We start from the raw sequence: 25,285 nt of genomic DNA on the forward strand, positions 1-25,285 counted from the left end.
GTTGAGCTGTGAGCACAACCCCCATCTGTGGATATCGGGCACTCAGACCATCCTCATGGAGTCGGTTTCTAACCGTTTGTGAAGACACATGCACATTTGTGGCCTGCTGGAGGTCATTTTGCAGGGCTCAGGCAGTGCTCCTCCTGTTCCTCTTTGCACAAAGGCTGAGGTAGCGGTCCTGCTGCTGGGTAGTTGCCCTCCTACGGCCCCCTCCACGTCTCCTGGTGTACTGGCCTGTCTCCTGGTAGCGCCTCCAGCCTCTGGACACTACACTGAAAGACACAACAAACCTTCCTGCCACAGCTCGCACTGATGTGCCATCCTGGATGAGTTGCACTACCCAAGCCACTTGTGTGGGTTGTAGAGTTTGTATCATGCTACCACGAGTGTGAAAGCACAACCAACATTCAAAAGTATAGATCAGCTGTCATGTGCCCAGAAAGGTGCGGGCTCAGTGCTGAAGCCCACACCAAACAGGGGGAATCTGACATGTGCGTACTATTGCGTCACATGTTTGAAAGCTATTAAAAAAGCTTGGAAAACCCTTCACATTTAATTCTATGGAAAATTCACTCTGTTTTTCATATGAGTTTTTTATGCTTTTTTTTACAGATGACATTTTGAAAAATATTTTGTGAAAAATAAAAGTTAATTTCACTTCTTAAACAAATTCCTGTGGAAACTTTTCCAAGCTAGACACAGTCAAAACAATTGGCTGCAAGTCTTCAAAATAAAAACTCCTTCAAAACTTTTCAAACTTCAGGAAATTCCTCAAGAAAAGAAAAAATGGGTTTCCTCAAGTAGTTTTTACTTGAAAACATGCAATTTTTTTTAATGTCACTGAAGTCTCTCTTTGATTATATCCTAAAGTGTAAGTGTATACAGCATCATTTAGATGCTTCAGAAAAACGCTGGCTGAATTTTCCCTTAAGTGTCTTTTCTGACATTGGTTATGTCTGCAAATCTGCATTTTTTTAATTCTATATACGGTATAAAATGTCAACGGCTTCTAAGCGGAAACTGCCAGAATGGTCAGGTTGCTTCAATTATCCACTTCATAGCTTTATAAACCTGAAACAGTTGAAAGATATGACAAAAGACAGAATCTATGCACAACAATTCATTTTTACATTGCTGTGCAATTGTTCATTTCTTTCTTTTCGGTGCTTTTTCAGGGGGGTTACAGGCGGATTCCATCTGAAAAAGACATTGTGTGCAAATACCCTAAGAGTCCAGAAAACGACCAATAGACTAGAATAAGATAGTCAGGGAATAGAGTGGTGTCCTGGATATCAACACAGGATACACATTGAAGATGAAGGTTTTCACATTTTCTTCATGCTAAATATAAAAGCAGCATCAGCAATACAATCAAAAGCAAAAATCACAAATCTAGAATCATCCAGAGAACAACAGTTTACATATTCACCACAATTGAGGCTTCAGTGACACTGTGAGGCATTTGGTTTTAAGCTAGAAATGTTATTTTATCATATTTGATAATAGGTGGAATGAAATAATTCTTTAAAAACAGCAATAAAGATATTTATGAAAATTAAATGTGTGAATTGAAGAATAACAATTTGTAAGAACAGTAAACACAGAAAGCTAAATGACTCCTACCTTACTAGCTCCTGGAAGTAAATGTAATTTAACATATGGATCAGCCAGTCCATTGTGGTCCATAGGTTTCAAGCCCTTTAAAAACAATAGATATTAAGGTTAGAAATACAATTTACATAGTGACTTAATTATTGTTAAGCTACAAATCACACACCATGTTAAATAAATGAAATAAATCACTACATTTTAAAAAATATTAAACTTCATAACCAAGATATAGTAAATTTGTGAGATTCTACATAGCACAATTACCCTAGCTTTGCCACTGATATAATTGAAATGTTATACACAATTGCTTATACTCCAAGTATCAGACCATTTTGAAGTGCAGTTTGACATATAAATGCTTTTGCAGCTGCACTTGACATTGAATACTACTGCTTACCATTACAGGTCAGAAAACCCAAGTACTTCTGATCTGTAATACTTTGTATATTTCCATTTAATGTATGTGCAGCAATACCATTGCTCCTGATGAAGCTGTCTTATCAGTGAAACGTGGTCGAGGGTTCTTGGGATTTTGTGGTGTGATCTATTACTTTGTTATCATGTCATTAGGTGATACGATGATGTATACAATGTTATGTCTCTATACTATGTGCTACTTGCATTATTATTTGAATATTATTTATATACTCTGGATTCTGATTCTTTCTTGTTGATTAAGCTATAGCTCTCTTTTAATTCAGCTTTTATGGTTAGATGCAAATCTGTCCATTTTTAAATGTTACTTAGCTTCCTATTTATCTATATAATTAGAGTTGCCTTTCTATCTATTGCACACTTTGTCATTACCTTTTATCTGTATTTTTGGCCTAGCTGTTTCACTGCTTGTTTAGCTCTTGTAGCCTATCTACTTTTTATTCACATTTTTCATACCATTTTGCAGACATATCTTTTGTAATAAGATTGTAATTTTACAATGTACTACTTTGACTGTATGGCCCAATTAGTTGTTAGATTTAATACCATTACTGTGGCCTACTTTACATTTAGCAACATTAAATTTCATCCAAAATGTTTTTGCCTGTGCAGACATCTTATCTCATTCAGTAATAGTATACAGTCAAGCTCAGTGTTTATTATCTTATAAAAGTTTTGTGTTAAACTGACATTTTACTCTCAATTCTTTCCACAAGGTAATTAATAAAGAAATTAAAAATAAGTGGTCCTAACAATGATATTTCTGGTTCCTTACTGCTAACATTAGACTATGTAGACAATGTACCATTTACAAATCTGTTTCCTGTCCCTTAACCAGTTGTTTTACCCATATGCATATAGTATCGTATCTTAGATGGAAATTGCAAATTTTGTAATAACTCTAGATGTCCTGAAAAGACATATGTAACACTCTGAGGTTTTCTCGCACTGCATCTAAAACCTTTTCAGGCATTTCCTTAAAGAAAACACAGTCTTAGAAATGTTAAAGGGACCTCTTCATATAAATTTGATCTAAAGTAATAATAACATATTGCACTGACAGACTATTCATGTTTTTCAACAATAAAAAAATTGTTGAAAAATTATCCCTGTTGATCTTACAGACAATTATGTCGCTGCCAGTAAGACCAGGAGAGCAAATTAAATTCCTTGTGCAATGGATGATGAAGAATTCACTTGCCCTGTCCAGTGGTGTACGCCAAACCTGGTTGACCATGTATTTTGCAAACTAATGCAATCAGTGTCCTGGACTTGATGACATTTTTGTGTCACAGACACTGTGTAATCTATCAGCTTTGCATGTTTTTGTTGTGCCCAACACGTTATCCAAATCATTGTTAATGTAATATCAAAGTTTGATCCCTGGTTTGATTACCCTCTCCAACCATGTGAGTTGATGATAAAAAAAAAACACTTTAACATCCTTTCATGTTTCCAGCCCTGTGCAGGGGCCCAATCCTGCTTAAAGAACTATCAGGTATTTTTATACTAATTGATAACATTTCTCCTTGAAGAGAGTGGCATGTCAAGCCTGACATGCCAAGGTGAGGAAACTTTTAAGTTGCAATGCTCCTCTGGGAAATATGCAAATTGTCTCTTCAGAGAGGAAGAGGATTATAACTCTAGTGCTACCTATATGAAGTATGTTGTATGTGGAATTTCCTGAAGAAGAGGTCGCACTGACCTTGAAACGCATTGAATAAACCACCGTCTAAATTTATTATCCCTGGAACTTCATCATTAAGGCAGCGCAGATTTAACCCACACCTCCTGCATAGTTTATGTTGTCATACAGCCATTGATTGGCTTGTGGATCTGCAGCAGCCGAAATCGCTACATGCTCTTCATTCAATAAAATCAGGTGAGCAATTCTATGAAAGCTCTCTTGGATATCTGTAGGATAAGACCCTATTATGCGCTTTGTGTCTCTATTTTTTGCCCTATAGAACCTATATGAAGTAGGAATTCTGAAAAGTTAATATCAACTCTCTAATGAGCCTTGTCACATGACTTAGGATGAAAGCAAAACCCAAAATCTCAATTTGCAGACAGTGTGTATTGAGGCATTTCCTCTCATCAGTGAGACGTGTGAGATCTGATTTGGCTGAATGATAGGTGTCTGACCTGGATCCAATGGGTCACATTTCTCCTTGCAGAGAGTGACATGTCAAGCCTGACATGCCAAGGTGAGGAGACTTTTAAGCTGCTATGCTGCTCTGGGAAATATGCAAATTGTTTCTTTGGAGAGGAAGAAGACTAGAACTATAATGCTACCTATAGGAAGTAGAAATATCGACTCTCTAACGAGCATTGTCACATGATTTATTATAAAAGCCAGAACAAAAATCTTAATTTACAGACATTGTGTATAGGTGGCACTAGAGTTCTAGTCCTCTTCTTCTCTGACATGTCACTCTGACATGTCATTCCCCACAAGGAGAAATGTTTCCCCTTGGATCCCGGTCAGATGCCTCTCATCCAGCCAAACAGATCTCACACTTTGCACTGATGAGGGGCAGTACCTCACTGATGAGGGGCAGATGAGGGGCAGTACTTTCATCCTAAGTCATGTTACAAGGCTTGTTAGAGAGTCAATGTTCACTTCCTATAGGTGGCACTAGAGTTCTAGTCCTCTTTCTCTCTGAAAAGACAATTTACACCAATTGAAACAGAGAAAATCCTAATTTTGCAAAAAAAGGCTACAAAAAATTCTAGTAATAGATGCTCATGAATTGTATTTTTGAAAAATGTACCACTTTTGTGCCCAGCCCTTCATAGAGGCCCAATACTGTGCAAGGATCTACCAGGTGATTTTACACCAATCAAAACACAGAAAATCCCCAATTTTGCCAAAAATGGCTGATGCTAAAGAAAATTGCAGCAATGGAAGCCTATGAAAATTTGTTTTGCACAAAACGTTATCTTTGAATTTGTTTTATTAAGTTGAGGATATGTTTCATAGAGCAAGCAAGTCTTAATTTGCCTAAAAAGCATCACAGCCACAATGTTTTGGCATTGCTACTAAGTTGTCCAGTGGTAGTTTTTAAGGAGCCAGTGTGACATTTGAAGCAATGTTCTGCTCTGTAGCTGTTGGGGATGGGAAGATGTTCATTGAAGAAGATGTGGAGGAGGTGCATAAGTGTACCTGTACTACATTGGGCTGTTCAAATCATTGACTCAATGTACCATGGAAAACATGAAAAGTCCCTGGTTATAATTTCAGTTGTTGATGGTGGAATGCACATTGCAGCACAATGTGAATTCCATGGAGTGGCCCAAGATCTCTGCCACATGAAAGTACAAAGCAAAGATGACTTTCTTTAAGAAGTTATGTCAGCTAGGTATCTTCCGTCATGACAGAGCACATGATATTAATTCACAAAAATTTGCACATCCAGATGGTACGACATCAATTGTGGTGAAATTGAACAGGTGGGAGTTGAGTTTACACACAAATAGACAAGAATGTTTCTTCGGAACGCATATGGCTAACTGACAATTTAAAAGAGAAAGATGAGGAATAGGACAAAGACCAGTAGCTGCCACTGCCAGTGCCCCACAAGTATGCATAAGATGCATTCGAAAATGATTTATACATACAGTTGAAACTAGAAGTTTACATACACCACATAAAGAGACACATAAGCATGTTTTTCTCAATATCTGACATTAAATCAGAATAAACCTTTGCCGTTTCAGGTCAATTAGGATTACCATAATCTACTATATAATTGTCTAAGGGTCACTTCCGTCTGTCTGTCATGGAAATCCCGTGTCGCTGATTGGTCGCGGCCCGAGGCCGCGAGTTGGCCCCTCCCTCCTCCCCTGCAGTCAACACCCCTCCCTACTCCCCCCAGTCAGCACCCACATAGCGTTAACTGGACTGCTTTACACCACGGCATAACGCGGTGTAAGGCAGTCCGTTAAAGCTGCCATTAACCCTCTGTGTGACCAACTTATTACTATTGATGCTGCCTATCTGCATCAATAGTAAAAACATAATGTTAAAAATAATTAAAAAAATTAAAAAATCATTATATACTCACCCTCCGACGGCCCCCGGATCCAGCCCAGGCCTTTCCGGCTCCTCGCGTGCCGCTCCGGTCCCCAGAATGTATTGCAGCAATGACCGGAGATGACGTAGCAGTCTCGCGAGACCGCTACATCATTATGTGTTATTGGCACTTGAGACCAGAGCGGGAAGGCCTTGGCTGCATCCTGGGGCCGTCGGAAGGTGAGTAAATAACAATTATTTTTTTTTAACTATGTGGACTGTGCAATATACTATGTGGCTGTGCTATATACTACTTGGCTGTGCAATATACTATGTGGGACTACGTGGCTGTGATTATACTGCATGGGCTGTGTTATATACGTCACTGTGCTATAAACTATGTGGGTTGTGTAATATACTACGTGGCTGTGTAATATACAAGGGTGGCTGTGCTATATACTACGTGGCTGTGCAATATACTACGTGGGCTGTGCAATATACTACTTGGGCTGTGCAATATACTATGTGGCTGTGCAATATACTACGTGGCTGTGCAATATACTACGTGGGCTGTGCAATATACTACTTGGGCTGCGCAATATACTTTGTGGCTGTGCAATATACTACGTGCGCTGTGCAATATACTATGTGGGCTGTGTTATACACTACATGGTTGTGTTATACACTATGTGGGCTGTGTTATATACTGCGTGAGCTGTGTTATATACTACGTGACTGTGTTATATGCTATGTGGGCTGCTATATACTACGTGGATGTGCTATATACTACGTGGCTGTGCTATATACTACGTGGCCGGCCATGAACAAACAGCGACAGGTTCATTCCGGGTGCGAATTGGAGCGGGATTTGAACCACGCTTCGCTAATTGGTTGCGCCCGGCCAGCTGAATTCTGTGTATTCATTGTATTATTCTAAAATCTTCATAAATAAACTACATACAGAACAGACCAAAAGTTTGGACACACCTTCTCATTTAAAGATTTTTCTGTATTTTCATGATTATGAAAATTGTACATTCACACTGAAGGCATCCAAACTATGAATTAACACATGTGGAATTACATACTTAACAAAAAAGTGTGAAACAACTGAAAATATGTCTTATATTCCAGGTTCTTCAAAGTAGCCACCTTTTGCTTTGATGACTGCTTTGCACACTCTTGGCATTCTCTTTGTGAGCTTCAAAGTACTTTTGGTCTGTACTGTATATATTCTAGAATACTCGATGTGTTAGAATCGGGCCACCATCTAGTTGCCACATAATCTTCTTTTCTCATGATGCCATCTATTTTGTGAAGTGCACCAGTCCCTCCTGCAGCAAAACAACACCACAACATGATGCTGACACCCCCATGTTTCACAGTTGGGATGGTGCTCTTAGGCTTCCAAGTTTCTCCCTTTTTCCTCCCAACATAACGATGGTTATTATGCCCAAAAAGTTAAGTTTTAGACCACAGGACATGTTTACAAAAATTAAGCTCTTTGTGTTAGATGTCGAGTTCCCGCCTCTGCACGGTGGGAATCTCAAAGCATCTCCGCTGCGGTCTCCCATTCTTCTCCAGCTGCAGTGGAGCCTGCTCAGCGGAGACGTCGGTCCCAGCATCTGGCTCAAGCTAATACTGTGCGACTGGTTACTGCTGCCCTTCCAGGCTCTGCTTTTGTAGCCAGCACTGTTCAGCAGCGAGCAGGTCTTTCTGGGACTAAGTCCTGCTTTTCCCATACTGAGCATGCCCACGGGACGACCTCCCATTGGAGGTCGGGGTTCACATGCTCAGGTCCTTTTGCAGCTCCTATTGGACCATCTGGAAGGTACTGTTGCACTGCCGCTATAAAAGGTTCGCATTGCCGCTCAGGCATGCGCTAGTGTATGCTTGAAAACGTGTTTGTGCAGATGTGTGAAAGTCGCTCATTAATCATCCCCCTTCCTAGTGTTGTTGACTGCTCGCGTACGGTGGATGCTTGCTATCTAGAGCCTGACAGTGCTATCTGCATCTAACACACGATACAGCGTCTTATTGCTGTGACCGCCAGTGCAGCGCCATGTGCTATTAGAGCGCTTTCCTGACCCAAGTCTGGGTGGTTAGTGGCGTCCATCAGAGCGGCACTGCATGCACTCTTGTGCATTAAATTATTATTTCTGTTAAACTCTGACACCCCAGTAGCGTGTCAAGCTCAAGAGGTCTAGAGGAACTCTTTCCCTGTGTCTTGGGATAGAGTTCTTTGACTCCTTGCTTGCACTCTTTGTGCAGTACCACAGCCCTGTGACGCAACAGGGTTAGCTTCCTTCATACCGGGTGAAGCTAACCCGTGTGTGTATCCACATTATACCGCCATATAGTCCGTCATTACTCAGCAGCAGGTTCCATCTCTGCACGGTGGACCCCGGGCTGTGATCGCACCTTATACCATCTTCCTAATTATTTGGTGCACTCCGCTAGCCCTATCATTACGCTAGCGCCAGGGTCTAGCTAGTAATGACAGATGAACAGCGATTACAAGGGTGCATCCAGCAGCTGGAGGGTAGGTTGGTGGCTCTTGAGCGCACAACCTCGGCTGTGGATGTTACCGCGGTCGCTGTTCAGGCTGCTAGCGTGGCTGCAGCCAGTTTGTCCACTCCCACCCCTGCTCCGACTTTGTCCCATCTCCCGCTACCTGATAAATTTACTGGTGACAGTAAGCTGTGTCGGGGATTTGTGAGTCAGTGTGTCATACACCTTCAGCTCCTGTCTGCATGTTTTCCCACGAAGTGGGTGAAGGTGGGATTTATTGCATTCCTGTTGTCAGGCAGGGCGTTTGAGTGGGCAACACCACTGTGGGAGCATGACGATCATGTGGTGCAGAGTGCTCCAAGGTTTCTGGACTCTCTGAGACAGGTCTTTTTAGGGCCTCGTGTCACCCAAGATTCGGTGCTCCAACTGTTGGCTTTGACACAGGGTTCTTCCATGGTCAGTCACTTTTCCGTTCACTTCCGGACTTTGGCATCTGGGCTGGAGTGGCCGGATAAGGTCCTTATTCTTGTGTTCTGGAGAGGACTGGCTGACCATGTGAAGGATGCCTTGGCCACTAGGGAGATTCCCTTCACACTGGAAGAGCTGATAGCCATATCCACTCGCATTGACCTCCATTTTCACGAGCGGGGGTTGGAGCGAGCCCAGTGTAGGCAGAGATTTCAGCTGGCACCTATCTTCGCCAAGCCACTGGAGTCCCCTGTTCAGGTGTCCAAGCCCTATGAGGCCATGGAGGTTTCTCGAGTGGGTCCTAAGTCTCGGGCAGCTCGAATACCCATGGTCTGTAATGTCTGCCAGCAGTCAGGACATTATACCAAGAAATGTCCACAGCGGCAGGGGAAACGACCGCGTCTAGCAACTGTAGGAGGAGGTTCACTAGACACAATTGTCCTTCAAGGGGACAATTACCTTTGGCCCTTCCACTCTTATGGTCGAGCTTTGTGTGGATTCTGGGGCGGAGGGAAATTTCATGTCCTCAGTAGTGTTGAGCATTCCGATACCGCAAGTATCGGGTATCGGCCGATACTTGCGGTATCGGAATTCCGATACCGGGATTCCGATACTTGCCGTGTATCGGATACCGGAATCGGAAGTTCCAAGATTCAAAATGCAGAAATTCAGCCAATGAGAATGATTCCAAGTGTGGGCACATCCTGTTTAGCATGGAGGGCATGAAACTACTGGCAAGGCTGTGATTGGCTGCTGAAATGATGTCATGATGCAGTTTAAAAGTCGCTGGCGCCATTTTGCGATCACTCTGCTGTGAATTCAGTTAGTGACAGGACGCTGTTTGCTGACTGAGGGACAGTTTAGAGATAGCGATTTGCTTCTTTGTGCTTTCCAAAGGCTAATTTAGCAACCGCTGTGTTCACCTACTATTCACCTTGCTTTTGCCTTGTAGCGCTGTTTTCACAGCGATCTGCAAGGTCTGTGTGTGTGTGTGTGTGAGTGCAGCCCACTCTCTAGTCTGAGTGCAGCCACATAGGCCATCCATAGCTGGTTGTATTCAGTTCAGGGAGGGTGGTTCATTGCCTCATACTGTTCTTTTTTTTTTTTTTTTTTCAAGTAGTGTAGTCTGCTGCTAATTTATTCAAAAAAATCCTATTAGTGTCTTTCCACTCGTCTCCAGCTAATTTGTGGAAAAACACTACATAGGATAACGTAGAGGAGGGTTTTTGGGCCTTGCAGCGCCGTTTACGGCTGTCTGCACGGTCTCCGTGTGACTGCAGCTCGCCCTGTAGTCTGTGAGCAGCCATAGCCTGGTTGTCTCCAGCTCAGGGTTCTTCACTGCGTCATACCGCCAAATCAATTTTCATTTTGTTTTAAGTAGTGCAGGCTGCTGCACATTTTTTCAAAAAAATCCTATTAGTGTCTTTCCACCCGTCTCCAGCTAACTTGTGGAAAAACACTACATAGGATAACGTAGAGGAGGGTTTTTGGGCCTTGCAGCGCCGTTTACGTCTGTCTGCACGGTCTCCGTGTGACTGCAGCTCTATCCGTTGTCAGTTCAGCCCCCAAAAAATAAATAAATAATAAAGTTCACCAAACACACCAGTTACACCACTTTACATTTGTGTAGGCCACATTAGCTCATATTAAAGTCTAGTCCACACTTTAGAAAATTAGTGTTTCTTATACCTGTTAGGAGGAGTTGCTCAGGAATAAGCACACAAAGCCGTTAGTACTTTTCTGCTTATCTTTATCAGTCAACCAAGATGAAGAAGGCAGTGAGTAAGGCACGTGGGCGTGGGCGTGGGCGCGGAGCAGGGAGGGGACGTGGGGATTCTGTGCCTGCTGCGGGCACCGGTGACTCAACAGCACCCACTTTCACCAGGCAACAGTCATTCATGCGCAGCTTTGTGTCAGAGCGCCGTACACCGCTGCTGCGTGAAGACCAAATTGAAGCCGTTGTCGGATGGATGGCAGCTAATGCATCAACTTCAATTAGTGCCACATCCTCTCAGACACAGAGCACTGGAGAGCAGCCATCTGTCTCTTCACCACCTGCCAAATTGCCCAGGCAGACAGAGAGCCCAGGACAGGAGCCGTCTCTACTTCTGTTCTCTGAATCTCTTGGCTTGGAAACAGGGGGCCAGCCAAGCAGCATTGGAGAAAAGGAAGAAGAGGCAGGGTGCAGTGATGCCCAACAGCTTTTTCTCTCTTCCTCTGAAGAGGCGGGTGGGCCAGTGGCTCCGGTCACCACATCGCAGGCCGCATCAGCTGATGATGACACTCAGGTGCCACTTACTGGTGCGTGCTCTGCTGCTGAGACTACCCAGGAGGAGCAGTTGGGGGCAGAGGGTAGTGTAGATGATGAGGTCCTTGACCCATCTTGGCGTGAGGGACAGGAAGGTGGTGGGAGCAGCTCTGAGGAAGAGATTCCCCGTACGGCCCAAAGAGGGAGAGGGAGGGGGAAGACTGCGGATCCTGCAGCCTCCGCTTTGGCACCCGTTAGGAGCATGTCTCTTCCAAAAGCCAAAAAGGGCGCTCCCAAGACTTGCAGTGCCTGGTCCTTTTTTGACACAGTTGCAGATGACATTTGCTATGTCAGATGCAAGGTGTGTCATCAAAAAGTCAAAAGAGGTCGAAATGTCAACAACCTCAATACCTCCAACATGTGGAAACATGTGCGCAACAGGCACCCGGCGGAGTTAGAAAAACACACTGAAGAGCTAGGCCAACCAACAGCGGCAGCTACCACCTCTTCAGCTCGTGTTGCCTCTTCCTCTAGCTCACACGCAGCTGGTTCGGCTTCCTCCCAGGATCGCCGTGGAAGAACCTCTGGCCCTGTTGTCCAGAGACCCGCTGTAATTCCACCCGCAGCACCACTTTCCCAGTCATCCACACACTCCCAGCCCAGTCTACAGCCATCGGTAGTACAGGCATGGGAGAAAAGGCGGCCTTTCTCGTCAAACCACCCATGAGCACAGGCTCTGACTGCAGGCATTGCCAAACTTCTGTCACTGGAAATGCTGTCATTCAGGCTGGTGGAGACTGACAGCTTCCGTGACTTGATGTCATTGGCAGTCCCACAGTACAATGTGCCCAGCCGCTTTTACTTCAGCAGGCAAGCCGTCCCTGCCCTGCACAAGCATGTGGAGGGACACATAAAACACGCGCTACTGAACGCCGTCAGTAGCAAGGTCCACCTCACCACCGATGCGTGGACCAGTCAACATGGACAGGGGCGATACCTTTCCCTCACTGCCCATTGGGTTAATGTCGTTGAGCCGGGTACAGACCGTGCGAGTGGCGCAGGACGTGTCCTGCCCACTCCAAGGATTGCAGGAATCCATTCTGTACGCATTGACTCCTCCTCTTACACCAGTTCCTCAGAATCATCGCTGCAGGAGCCGTCACAGTCCACCTCCACATGGACCCATGATGAACGTGTACCTGTTACGACCGACATGAGCACAGCCGTGGCCAAACGTCAACAGGCCGTCTTGAAATTAATTTTTTTGGGAATCGTAGCCACACAGCGCAGGAGCTCTGGAATGCCATCAAGCAGGAGAGCGATGTGTGGTTTGTGCCAGCGAATCTCCAGCCAGGCATGGTAGTGTGTGATAATGGCCGAAATCTGGTGGCAGCTCTGGGCCTCGGCAACCTCACTCACATCCCATGTCTGGCACATGTGCTCAATTTGGTCGTGCAGAGCTTTTTGAGGGACTATCCGGATCTTGATGCACTGCTGCACAAGGTCCGCCTAGAGTGTGCTCACTTGCGGCGTTCCAGCACGGCAAAAGCGCGCATTGCGGCTCTGCAGCGCCGACACCGCCTGCCGGAACATCGCATCATATGTGACCTACCTACCAGGTGGAATTCCACGTTACATATGTTGGAGCGGTTGTGTGAGCAGCAGCAAGCTGTAATGGAGTACCAGCTGCTTCAGACGCAAAGAAGTCGCAGTCAGCGCCGTACAGACTTCACAACCACAGAGTGGGCCACTATGAATGACGTCTGCCAGGTTTTGCGTCCCTTTGATTATTCCACGCGGATGGCGAGTGCAGATGATGCACTAGTCAGCATGACTGTCCCCCTTATCTGCCTGCTTGAAAAATCACTGCAAGCGCTAAGGGATGATGTTGTGGAAGAGGTGGAGGATGAGGATTCAGCATTTCCATCATCTTCTGGACAGTCAGCGCCACGTGGTTCCTCACAAACGCGTAGGCAGGGGACAGTTTGTGAGGAGGATGAGGAGGAGTCAATGGAGGAGGAAGACATCCGTCCAGAGGAGGGAGTTACCGAATTGTCCAGTACTCAGTGTGTACAGCGAGGGTGGGGTGATGACGAGCGGGCAGATATCACGCCTCCAGCAGGGGACAGCGTTTCTTGGGCAGTTGGCAGTCTGCAGCACATGGTGGATTACATGCTGCAGTGCCTGAGAAACGACCGCCGCATCGCCCACATTCTCAACATGTCTGATTATTGGGTGTTCACCCTCCTCGATCCTCGCTACCGGGACAACGTAGAAAGCCTCATCACACCGTTGAACCGGGAGCGAAAAATGCGGGAGTACCAAGACACACTGGTCAATTCCATCATCTTCTCCATTCCAACTGAGAGAAGTGCTGCTAGTGCATTCCAAAGCAGCTCAGTGTGTCCAGGCAGTGGTGGAGGCTCTGCACAAAGAGGGAGCAGAAGCAGTGCCTCTGCCCAAGGCAAGACCAGTATGGCCCAACTGTGGCACAGTTTTCTGTGCCCCCCACAAAAGTCTACACCATCACAGACGGCTCCAGTCAGCAGGAGGCAACGGTTCCGTCAGATGGTGACAGACTACATGTCTTGCCCTCTTGCTGTACTCCCAGACGGCTCTTCCCCTTTCAAGTTTTGGGTCTCAAAGCTGGATACATGGCCAGAGCTAAGCCAGTATGCATTGGAGGTGCTGTCTTGCCCTGCGGCCAGTGTATTATCGGAACGTGTCTTTAGTGCTGCAGGTGGTGTACTAACTGACCGTCGCATGCGACTATCCTCCGATAACGTTGACCGGCTTACTTTCCTGAAAATGAACAAGGCGTGGATCTCGCAGGAATTTGCCACTCCTCCTCCTGATTAAATAATTAGGTCACTGTATACGTTATCCAGGTCTCCTGTTGTGTTCATCTTTCTACCACCTGAACTTAAATTCCTGGGCTCCAACACCGCCAGTTGAGGCTCAGAAGTGCCGTCTGCACAGTCAAAACATACGACCCAGTGTTATTGGGTTTCAGTAACGTCAGCTGATCCCCAGCTGTGTAGCCGGCAATGTGTCATGCGACCGCCACGCTGACACAACAACTGAAATGTAAGGGAATCTGTCCCCCCCCCAAGGCGTTTGTTACTGAAAGAGCCTCCTTGTGCAGCAGTAATGCTGCACAAGGAAAAGGTAGCTATTTTGGTTTAGCTCCTTGCACACGCAGAACTTAACACTTATAAAATGTGTCCACTGACACCGTAAAACCGTCCCGGAGGTGGGACTTTCCTTCGTAATATGACGCAGCACAGCCGTCATTCCTCCCCCCCCGGCGCCGCGCCCCGGCTCCTCAGCGTTGTTTGATTCCGTCCCGGAGCCTGCGCTGTTATGTTATCCCGTGGCCAGGCACACTTAGCGCTGCCCGTCTTCTGGCATCATTTGGTGTCAGGATGGCTGCGCCTGTGCGGCCACGCTGGCCGAGAGCCCGCCTCGCAGTGTCTTCTGATTTAATCCCACTGGGGGCCTGGGATCCATGGACATGCGCCGTACATATCTGAACCTCCACCTCTCACTCATCTCCCTATGGCTTCTTCAGACTGTTCGGTGTCAGCTGGTCCCTAATAGCATGCCACGGCCGTGACACCGCACAGTCTTAAGAAGCCGTAGGGAGGGGAGTGAGAGGCGAGGATATGCACTGCGCATGGCCATGGATCCCAGGCCCACAGTGGGATTAAATCAGAAGACACTGCGAGGCGGGCTCTCGGCCAGCGCGGCCGCACAGGCGCAGCCAGCCTGACACCAAATGATGTCAGAAGATGGGCAGCGCTAAGTGTGCCTGGCCAAGGGATAACATAACAGCGCAGGCTCCGGGACGGAATCAAACTACGCTGAGGAGCCGGGGCGCGGCGCCCGGGGGGGAGGAATGACGGCTGTGCTGCGTCATATTACGAAGGAAAGTCCCACCTCCGGGACGGTTTCACGGTTTCAGGGGACACATTTTATAAGTGTTTAGTTCTGTGCTTGCAAGGAGCATGATGAAAAGAGCCACCTTTTCCTTTTGCATCTTTTGTGCTGCACAAGCTGGCTCTTTCAGCTACAAACGCCTTGGGGGGGGGGGTTAAAGGTTCCCTTTCGACTTTCTCAGGCTTCGGCCTACATTGTGTTCCTCTGCTTTTCCACCTGTCCCTGGGCTCCAACACCGCTAGTTGCCGTCCAGAAGTGCTGTCCGCACAGTCCCAACAGTCGCTCCTCTATTATTGGGGTTCAGTAACGTCAGCTGTTCCCCTGCTGTGTGTGTGGCAATCCCTCCTACCTCCTCCACCTCCTCCTCCTCCTCCACCTGTCCCTGGGCTCCAACACCGCTATTTGTTGCCTGGTAGTGCTGTACGCACAGTCCCAACAGTCCCTCCTCTGTTATTGGGGTTCAGTAACGTCAGCTGTTCCCCTGCTGTGTGTGTGGCAATCCCTCCTACCTCCTCCACCTCCTCCTCCTCCACCTGTCCCTGGGCTCCAACACCGCTAGTTGTTGCCTGGTAGTGCTGTACGCACAGTCCCGACAGTCCCTCCTCTGTTATTGGGGTTCAGTAACGTCAACTGTTCCCCTGCTGTGTGTGTGGCAATCCCTCCTACCTCCTCCACCTCCTCCTCCTCCTCCACCTGTCCCTGGGCTCCAACACTGCTAGTTGTTGCCTGGTAGTGCTGTACGCACAGTCCCGACAGTCCCTCCTCTGTTATTGGGGTTCAGTAACATCAGCTGTTCCCCTGCTGTGTGTGTGGCAATCCCTCCTACCTCCTCCACCTCCTCCTCCTCCTCCACCTGTCCCTGGGCTCCAACACCGCTAGTTGTTGCCTGGTAGTGCTGTACGCACAGTCCCGACAGTCCCTCCTCTGTTATTGGGGTTCAGTAACGTCAGCTGTTCCCCTGCTGTGTGTGTGGCAATCCCTCCTACCTCCTCCACCTCCTCCTCCTCCTCCACCTGTCCCTGGGCTCCAACACCGCTAGTTGTTCCCTGGTAGTGCTGTACGCACAGTCCCGACAGTCCCTCCTCTGTTATTGGGGTTCAGTAACATCAGCTGTTCCCCTGCTGTGTGTGTGGCAATCCCTCCTACCTCCTCCACCTCCTCCTCCTCCTCCACCTGTCCCTGGGCTCCAACACCGCTAGTTGTTGCCTGGTAGTGCTGTACGCACAGTCCCGACAGTCCCTCCTCTGTTATTGGGGTTCAGTAACGTCAGCTGTTCCCCTGCTGTGTGTGTGGCAATCCCTCCTACCTCCTTCACCTCCTCCTCCTCCACCTGTCCCTGGGCTCCAACACCGCTAGTTGTTGCCTGGTAGTGCTGTACGCACAGTCCCGACAGTCCCTCCTCTGTTATTGGGGTTCAGTAACGTCAGCTGTTCCCCTGCTGTGTGTGTGGCAATCCCTCCTACCTCCTCCACCTCCTCCTCCTCCTCCACCTGTCCCTGGGCTCCAACACCGCTAGTTGTTGCCTGGTAGTGCTGTACGCACAGTCCCGACAGTCCCTCCTCTGTTATTGGGGTTCAGTAACGTCAGCTGTTCCCCTGCTGTGTGTGTGGCAATCCCTCCTACCTCCTCCACCTCCTCCTCCTCCACCTGTCCCTGGGCTCCAACACCGCTAGTTGTTGCCTGGTAGTGCTGTACGCACAGTCCCGACAGTCCCTCCTCTGTTATTGGGGTTCAGTAACGTCAGCTGTTCCCCTGCTGTGTGTGTGGCAATCCCTCCTACCTCCTCCACCTCCTCCTCCTCCTCCACCTGTCCCTGGGCTCCAACACCGCTAGTTGTTGCCTGGTAGTGCTGTACGCACAGTCCCGACAGTCCCTCCTCTGTTATTGGGGTTCAGTAACGTCAGCTGTTCCCCTGCTGTGTGTGTGTGGCAATCCCTCCTACCTCCTCCACCTCCTCCTCCTCCACCTGTCCCTGGGCTCCAACACCGCTAGTTGTTGCCTGGTAGTGCTGTACGCACAGTCCCGACAGTCCCTCCTCTGTTATTGGGGTTCAGTAACATCAGCTGTTCCCCTGCTGTGTGTGTGGCAATCCCTCCTACCTCCTCCACCTCCTCCTCCTCCACCTGTCCCTGGGCTCCAACACCGCTAGTTGTTGCCTGGTAGTGCTGTACGCACAGTCCCGACAGTCCCTCCTCTGTTATTGGGGTTCAGTAACGTCAGCTGTTCCCCTGCTGTGTGTGTGGCAATCCCTCCTACCTCCTCCACCTCCTCCTCCACCTGTCCCTGGGCTCCAACACCGCTAGTTGTTGCCTGGTAGTGCTGTACGCACAGTCCCGACAGTCCCTCCTCTGTTATTGGGGTTCAGTAACGTCAGCTGTTCCCCTGCTGTGTGTGTGGCAATCCCTCCTACCTCCTCCACCTCCTCCACCTGTCCCTGGGCTCCAACACCGCTAGTTGCCGTCCAGAAGTGCTGTCCGCACAGAGCCAAACACCTCACCAATGTGTTAGTGGGGTTCAGCACCGCCAGCTGTTCCCCTGCTGTGCAGCCGGCAACGTGTACTGCGACCGCCACGCAGGCACAACAAGTTAAATTTAAGGGAACCTGCCCCCCCCCCAGGCGTTTGTTACTGAAGGAGCAACCTTGTGCAGCAGTAATGATGCAAAGGGAAAAAGTGCCTCTTTTCGTGGTGCTCCTTGCACATGCTGATCCTAACACTTATGAAAAGTGTCCCCTTCTACCGTGATACCGTACGGTTGGTGGAACTTTCCTTTGTGATGTGACGCAGCACAGCCGTCATTCTTACCCCCTTGGAGCCGTGCGCCGCCTCCTCAGCGTTGTTTGAATCAGTCCCGGAGCCTGCGCTGTTAGGTTAGCCCTTGGCCATGCACACATTTTGCGCTGCCCGTCTTCTGACATCATTTGGTGTCAGGCTGGCTGCGCCTGTGCGGCCGCGCTGGCCGAGAGCCCGCCTCGTACTGTCTTCTGATTTAATCCCACTGGGGGCCTGAGATCCATGGACATGCGCAGTGCATATCTGAACCTCCACCTCTCACTCATCTCCCTATGGCTTCTTCAGACTGTTCGGTGTCAGCTGGTCCCTAATAGCATGCCACGGCCGTGACACCGCACAGTCAGAAGAAGCCGTAGGGAGATGAGTGAGAGGTGGAGGTTCAGATATGCACTGCGCATGTCCATGGATCTCAGGCCCCCAGTGGGATTAAATCAGAAGACAGTACGAGGCGGGCTCTCGGCCAGCGCGGCCGCACAGGCGCAGCCAGCCTGACACCAAATGATGTCAGAAGACGCGCAGCGCAAAATGTGTGCATGGCCAAGGGCTAACCTAACAGCGCAGGCTCCGGGACTGATTCAAACAACGCTGAGGAGGCGGCGCACGGCGCCAAGGGGGTAAGAATGACGGCTGTGCTGCGTCACATCACAAAGGAAAGTTCCACCTACCGGACGGTATCACGGTAGGAGGGGACACTTTTTATAAGTGTTAGGTTCAGCATGTGCAAGGACCATAATTAAAAGAGCTAAGTTTACCTTTTCCAGCATTAGTGCTGTACACGATGGCTCTTTCAGCTACAAACGCCTGGGGGGGGGGTTAAAGTTTCCCTTTCAACTTGCTCCAGTGCAGGCTTCGGCCTACACTCTGCTCCCTCTCCTCCTCCTGCTGACCCTGGGCTCTAACACCGCCAGTTGGGGCCCAGATGTGCTAGCTGCACAGAGCCAAACACCAGCCAATGTGTCAGTGGGGTTCAGCACCGCCAGCTGTTCCCCTGCTGTGTAGCCGGCAACGTGTCCTGCAACAGCCACGCAGACACAAGAACTGAAATTGAAGGGAACCTGTCCCCCCTCCCCCAGGCGTTTGTACGTTTTTAAGGCCACCTTGTACAGCGGTAATGCTGCATGTGTGCAAGGTGGCTCATAAACGTATTCTCCTCGCACATGTGGAACTGAATACACGTCTAAAATGTGTCCTCTGTGTGACCATTTAACCGTCCCGGTGGTGTGACTTTCCTTTGTAATGACACGCTGCAACCCCCTTGGTAGCGCTGCCCGTCTTCTGGCATCATTGTTTGGCTGACTGCGCCTCTGCGGCCGCCCTGACCCACACAACGCCCCTCGGTGTCTTATTTCTTGGGACTGCGAGGGTGTGATTGATGGGCATGAGCGGTGCATCACTTCGCCTGTCCCTCATCTCCTTCCGCCTTCTTCAGACTGTGCGGTTTCATGGCCGCAGCATGCGATAAGGGATCAGCTGACGCCACACAGTCTGAAGTGGGTGTAAGGACCCGAGTGCGAGAGGCGAACATATGTGCTGCGCCAGGCCATGAATCCCAGCCCCGCGGTGTTTTAACAATGTTAAGACACTGCGGGGCTGGGATTCATGGTCATCGCGAACCGCACCGGCCGACATTAAATGAGGTCAGAAGATGGGCAGCGCTAGGCCGGGGGATAACACGACAGCGCAGACTCCTGTACAGCAAATAACAACGCTCAGGAGGCTGCACCCAGCACCAAGGTGGGATTCTTGACATCTGAGCTGCGTCTCATTACAAAGGGAACTCGCGCCTCCAACACAGTTTGACTGTATAAAGGGCTAAATGTTATACGTGTTTCATTCAGCGTGTGCAAGGAGCAAAATTAAAAGAGCAACCTTTGACTTGTGCAGCACTACTGCTGCATAAGCTGTGGCTCTTCTACTTTGTAACCCCTGAGGGGGGGTTAAAGGTTACCTTTGAAATTGGTTCAAGTAGGCTTCGGCCTACACTCTGCTCCCCCTGCAGAGCCCGGGCTCCAACACCGCCAGTTGGGGCCCGGTACTGCTAGCTGCACAGAGCCAAACACCAGCCAATGTGTCAGTGGGGTTCAGCACCGCCAGCTGTTCCCCTGCTGTGCAGCCGGCAACGTGTCCTGCAACTGCCACGCAGGCACAACAGACCCAAAGCTGCCGCCAGTGCAGGCTTCGGCCTACACTCTGCTCCATCTCCTCCTCCTGCTGACCCCGGGCTCTAACACCGCCAGTTGGGGCCCGGTACTGCTAGCTGCACAGAGAAAAACACCAGCCAATGTGTCAGTGGGGTTCAGCACCGCCAGCTGTTCTCCTGCTGTGCAGCCGGCATCGTGTCCTGCAAAAGCCACGCAGACACAAGAACTGAAATTGAAGGGAACCTGTCCCCCCTCCCCCAGGCGTTTGTACGTTTTTAAGGCCACCTTGTACAGCGGTAATGCTGCATGTGTGCAAGGTAGCTCATAAACGTATTCTCCTCGCACATGTGGAACTGAAAACACGTCTAAAATGTGTCCTCTGTGTGACCATTTAACCGTCCCGGTGGTGTGACTTTCCTTTGTAATGACACGCTGCAACCCCCTTGGTAGCGCTGCCCGTCTTCTGGCATCATTGTTTGGCTGCCTGCGCCTCTGCGGCCGCCCTGACCCACACAACGCCCCTCGGTGTCTTATTTCTTGGGACTGCGAGGGTGTGATTGATGGGCATGATGGGCATGAGCGGTGCATCACACATGCATTCATGGCCGCGGCATGCGATAAGGGATCAGCTGACGCCGCACAGTCTGAAGTGGGTGTAAGGACCCGAGTGCGAGAGGCGAACATATGTGCTGCGCCAGGCCATGAATCCCAGCCCCGCAGTGTTTTAACAATGTTAAGACACTGCGGGGCTGGGATTCATGGTCATCGCGAACCGCACCGGCCGACATTAAATGAGGTCAGAAGATGGGCAGCGCTAACAGCGCTAGGCCGGGGGATAACACGACAGCGCAGACTCCTGTACAGCAAATAACAACGCTCAGGAGGCTGCACCCAGCACCAAGGTGGGATTCTTGACATCTGTGCTGCATCTCATTACAAAGGGAACTCGCGCCTCCAACACAGTTTGACTGTATAAAGGGCTAAATGTTATACGTGTTTCATTCAGCATGTGCAAGGAGCAAAATTAAAAGAGCAACCTTTGACTTGTGCAGCACTACTGCTGCATAAGCTGTGGCTCTTCTACTTTGTAGTCCCTGAGGGGGGGTTAAAGGTTACATTTGAAATTGGTTCAAGTAGGCTTCGGCCTACACTCTGCTCCCCCTGCAGAGCCCGGGCTCCAACACCGCCAGTTGGGGCCCGGTACTGCTAGCTGCACAGAGCCAAACACCAGCCAATGTGTCAGTGGGGTTCAGCACCGCCAGCTGTTCCCCTGCTGTGCAGCCGGCAACGTGTCCTGCAACTGCCACGCAGGCACAACAGACCCAAAGCTGCCGCCAGTGCAGGCTTCGGCCTACACTCTGCTCCATCTCCTCCTCCTGCTGACCCCGGGCTCTAACACCGCCAGTTGGGGCCCGGTACTGCTAGCTGCACAGAGAAAAACACCAGCCAATGTGTCAGTGGGGTTCAGCACCGCCAGCTGTTCCCCTGCTGTGCAGCCGGCATCGTGTCCTGCAAAAGCCACGCAGACACTTGCTCTTGTACCTTCTGCTCCCCATCCTGGTTCCAGTACCGTCAGCTGGTTCTGGGCAGAGCCTTTGGCTTAGGTGCCTCCCTCTGGGTATCCGAGTTCCACCAACGTCAGGTGGTCCTTGGTAGTGCTTTCAGGCACGGGTACCTCCTGCTTAGTAACCGGGTTCCAGTAACGTCAGCTGGTCCTCGGTAGTTCCATTGGCTCTTGGACCTTCGGCTACCCATCCGGGTTCCAGCACCGTCAGCTGGTTCTCGGCAGTGTCTTTTGCTCTTGTACCTTCTGCTCCCCATCCTGGTTCCAGTACCGTCAGCTGGTTCCGGGCAGAGCCTTTGGCTTAGGTGCCTCCCTCTGGGTATCCGAGTTCCACCAACGTCAGGTGGTCCTTGGTAGTGCTTTCAGGCACGGGTACCTCCTGCTTAGTAACCGGGTTCCAGTAACGTCAGCTGGTCCTCGGTAGTTCCATTGGCTCTTGGACCTTCGGGTAGCCATCCGAGTTCCAGTTCCATCAGCTGGTTCTCGGCATTTTCTCAGCCTTCTTGTACCTTCTGCTACATTTCCAAGTTCAAGAGACTAAACACGATGACCCGGAAGACCACCCCTAAGATGACGACGACACCAGAGACGACAACCACCGTGATGACGACGACCCTGGAGACGATGACCCTGAAGACCACCCCGATGACGACGACCCCGGAGACGACGACCCTGAAGACCACCCCGATGACGACGACCCCGGAGACGACGACCCTGGAGACGACGACGACCTGGAAGACCGAGAAGCAGAAGAACAAGAGGCTGCAGAACAAAGAGCAGAAGAACATTAAGCATAACACTAAATATCAGAGCAAAAAATATTATCTAAATTATAAGCAGAAGAAGACTAAGCAGTGTATGGGGGTGAGTCCGTTCCTCCTCGTGGTGCCCCTGGATAAAGCCTGATGCTGCAGGCCAAACTGAACGCGGACAAATGTAACTCTTTTGTGACAGGCAGAACGGAAGGTGTAATCTTCAAACTTTTATAGATAACAACTACGGGAATGCCTGTCACAAATAAGAATATGATGAAGAAGTAGAATATGATGAAGATAATAGTAAAATAAAAAGAATATGAACAATGTAACCAAAAAAATAATAGGTAGAAGATGAAGAAGAAGATGAATAAGGTGAAGAAGTTGATGTCAAAGAAGCTGATGATGAGGATAATGAAGAAGAAAGTGTGGGAGAAGTAAAAAAGAAGGTGAAGGGCGTGGAAGTAGTGAAACATCAATATCTGACAAAATAAAAAAAAATTAACATAGTCAAAATCTTTCTACCGCCGAACGTCATAAAAAAAAACTAAATCCTGCTATTCTATTACATTGGGCTAAACCTCTGTGCCTTTAATGTCTCCGCCACGTCCCCCAATACATCCTACATTATTCTTAGTTGTTTTCCTTCATGTAGAATGAACCTACAAGTTTATAAAGGGTTTATTTTAATTCCGATATTTTCGTCCCATTGACTTGCATTGGGATCGGGTATCGGTATCGGATTAGATCCGATATTTTGACGGTATCGGCCGATAGTTTCCGATACCGATACTTTCCGATATCGGAAAGTATCGCTCAACACTAGTCCTCAGCCTTCACCCAACGGCACGCAATACCCCTGGTTATGCTAGCCAAAGCAATGACCGTAAGAGTGGTAAATAGGTTGACACTGCCCTCACAAATTACACACCAGACTATCCCGTTTACATTATCCATGTCTCCATCCCATCAGGAGATCATTTCCCTTCTTGTCATTCCTGAGGGAATAGACTAGATTCTGCTATGGATACCTTGGTTGTGTTACCACTCTCCACATATAGAGTAGTCCTCTGGGAGAATTCTGGGATGGAGTAAATCTTGTGAGGGCAGATGTCTGAGGGAGTGCATTCAGGTTGCCACAACAGAGGTACCCGCAGATCTTACTTCTCTCCCCAAACACTATTGGTCTTATGCGGACATATTCTCCAAGAGAGCTGCAGAGACTCTACCACCTCACCGCCCCTATGACTGTCCTATTGATCTCTTGCCTGGGTCAGTGCCTCCCCAGGGACGAGTCTATCCCCTGTCTCTCCCGAAGATGGAGGCAATGTCCCTATACATCCAGGAAAATCTGGCAAGAGGATTCATTAGGAAGTCAGTGTCACCTGTGGGGGTGGGGTTCTTCTTTGCGCAAAAGAAGAATGGAGAATGGCATCCATGCATTGACTACCGGGGTCTTAACACCATCACCGTTAAGAATTAGTACCCTCTGCTTTTGATATCTGAGCTCTTCAATAGACTATGTGGGGCGAGTGTATTTATTAAGTTAGATCTGCGGGGTGCTTACAACCTGATTCGCATCCGTGAGGGGACGAATGGAAGACGGCTTTTAATACCAGGGATGGGCACTATGAGTATCTGGTGATGCCCTTTGGGCTCTGTAATGCCCCAACAGTCTTCCAAGACTTTGTGAATGACATCTTCCGGGATATGCTCCTCACCTTGGTGGTAGTCTATCTGGATGATATTCTCATCTACTTTCCAGATATAGATTCTCATCGGAGAGATGTTTGCAGAGTCTTCGATCTCCTACGGCCAACCCCCTCTATGCCAAGTTGGGGAAGTGTTTGTTTGAGCAGGAGTCTTTGCCTTTCCTGGGTTATATCATCTCAGCCCAGGGATTAGCTATGGATCCTGCCAAGCTACAAGCAGTGATGGACTGGCAGGAACCTTAATCTCTCAAAATGGTCCAGCGCTTTATGGGGTTCACTAATTGCTATTGCCAGTTCATCCCCCTCTTCTCCACTTTGGTAGCTCACTTTGTAGCCCTCACCAAGAAAGGTACAAATCCCAAATTGTGGTCGGAAGAGGTCTCTGTTGTGAATTCTGCTCTTGGGCTCCCTCCGGTGGTTATAAGTGGTAGCGCTGCTGTCTTTGGATCGCAGCATTCATCAGGTGTGTACACTTATTGCAATTCTGACTGGGCTATTTAGTCTTGCTTGACCCTTTAGTCAGTGCCAGTTGTCCATCGTTCCTGGAGGATTCACATCCCAGCCTGGTCTCTCCTGCTTTGCTGTTCATTTCAACAAAGATAAGTTCTGGCTTTGTTTTTTGCAGTCCACATGCTGTGAGCCTTATAGTTCAGTTCATTTCCATGTTTTTGTCTTGTCCAGCTTGGTCTGTTTAAGGATTTGTTCAGCCAAGCTGGTATTTCTGGAGATGCAGATATACCCTCCATATCATTAGTTAGATGTGGAGATTTTGTATTTTCTGTGGTGAATATTTTCTAGTGTTTTAATACTGACCGCATAGTACTCTGTCCTATCCTTTCTATTTAGCTAGAGCGGCCTCCTTTGCTAAACCTTGATTTCAGTCTGTGTATGTTATTTCCCTCTCCTCTCACAGTCAATATTTGTGGGGGGCTGTCTATCCTTTGGGGATTTCCTCTGAGGCAAGATAGTTTTCCCTTTTCTATCTCTAGGGGTATTTAGTCCTCCGGCTGTGTCGAGTTGTCTAGGGAGTGTAAGGTACATCCCACGGCTACTTCTAGTTGCGGTGTTAAGTTCAGGGTCTGCGGTCAGTACAG

The 25,285-nt window shown here is 48.7% G+C and overlaps 1 protein-coding gene across 1 annotated transcript in view; it reads right to left on the reverse strand.

Annotated features, from left to right (window-relative positions):
* The window catches only part of DOC2B (double C2 domain beta), a 1,351,069-nt gene that overhangs the window by 676,039 nt on the left and 649,745 nt on the right, over positions 1–25,285 (reverse strand). The window contains exon 3 of the mRNA XM_077296346.1: positions 1,624–1,698. Coding sequence (XP_077152461.1) covers positions 1,624–1,698 — 75 coding nt within the window. The remainder of the gene's footprint in view (positions 1–1,623; positions 1,699–25,285) is intronic.

This window comes from Ranitomeya variabilis, chromosome 3, assembly GCF_051348905.1.
Source record: "Ranitomeya variabilis isolate aRanVar5 chromosome 3, aRanVar5.hap1, whole genome shotgun sequence".
Lineage (NCBI taxonomy): Eukaryota > Metazoa > Chordata > Amphibia > Anura > Dendrobatidae > Ranitomeya > Ranitomeya variabilis.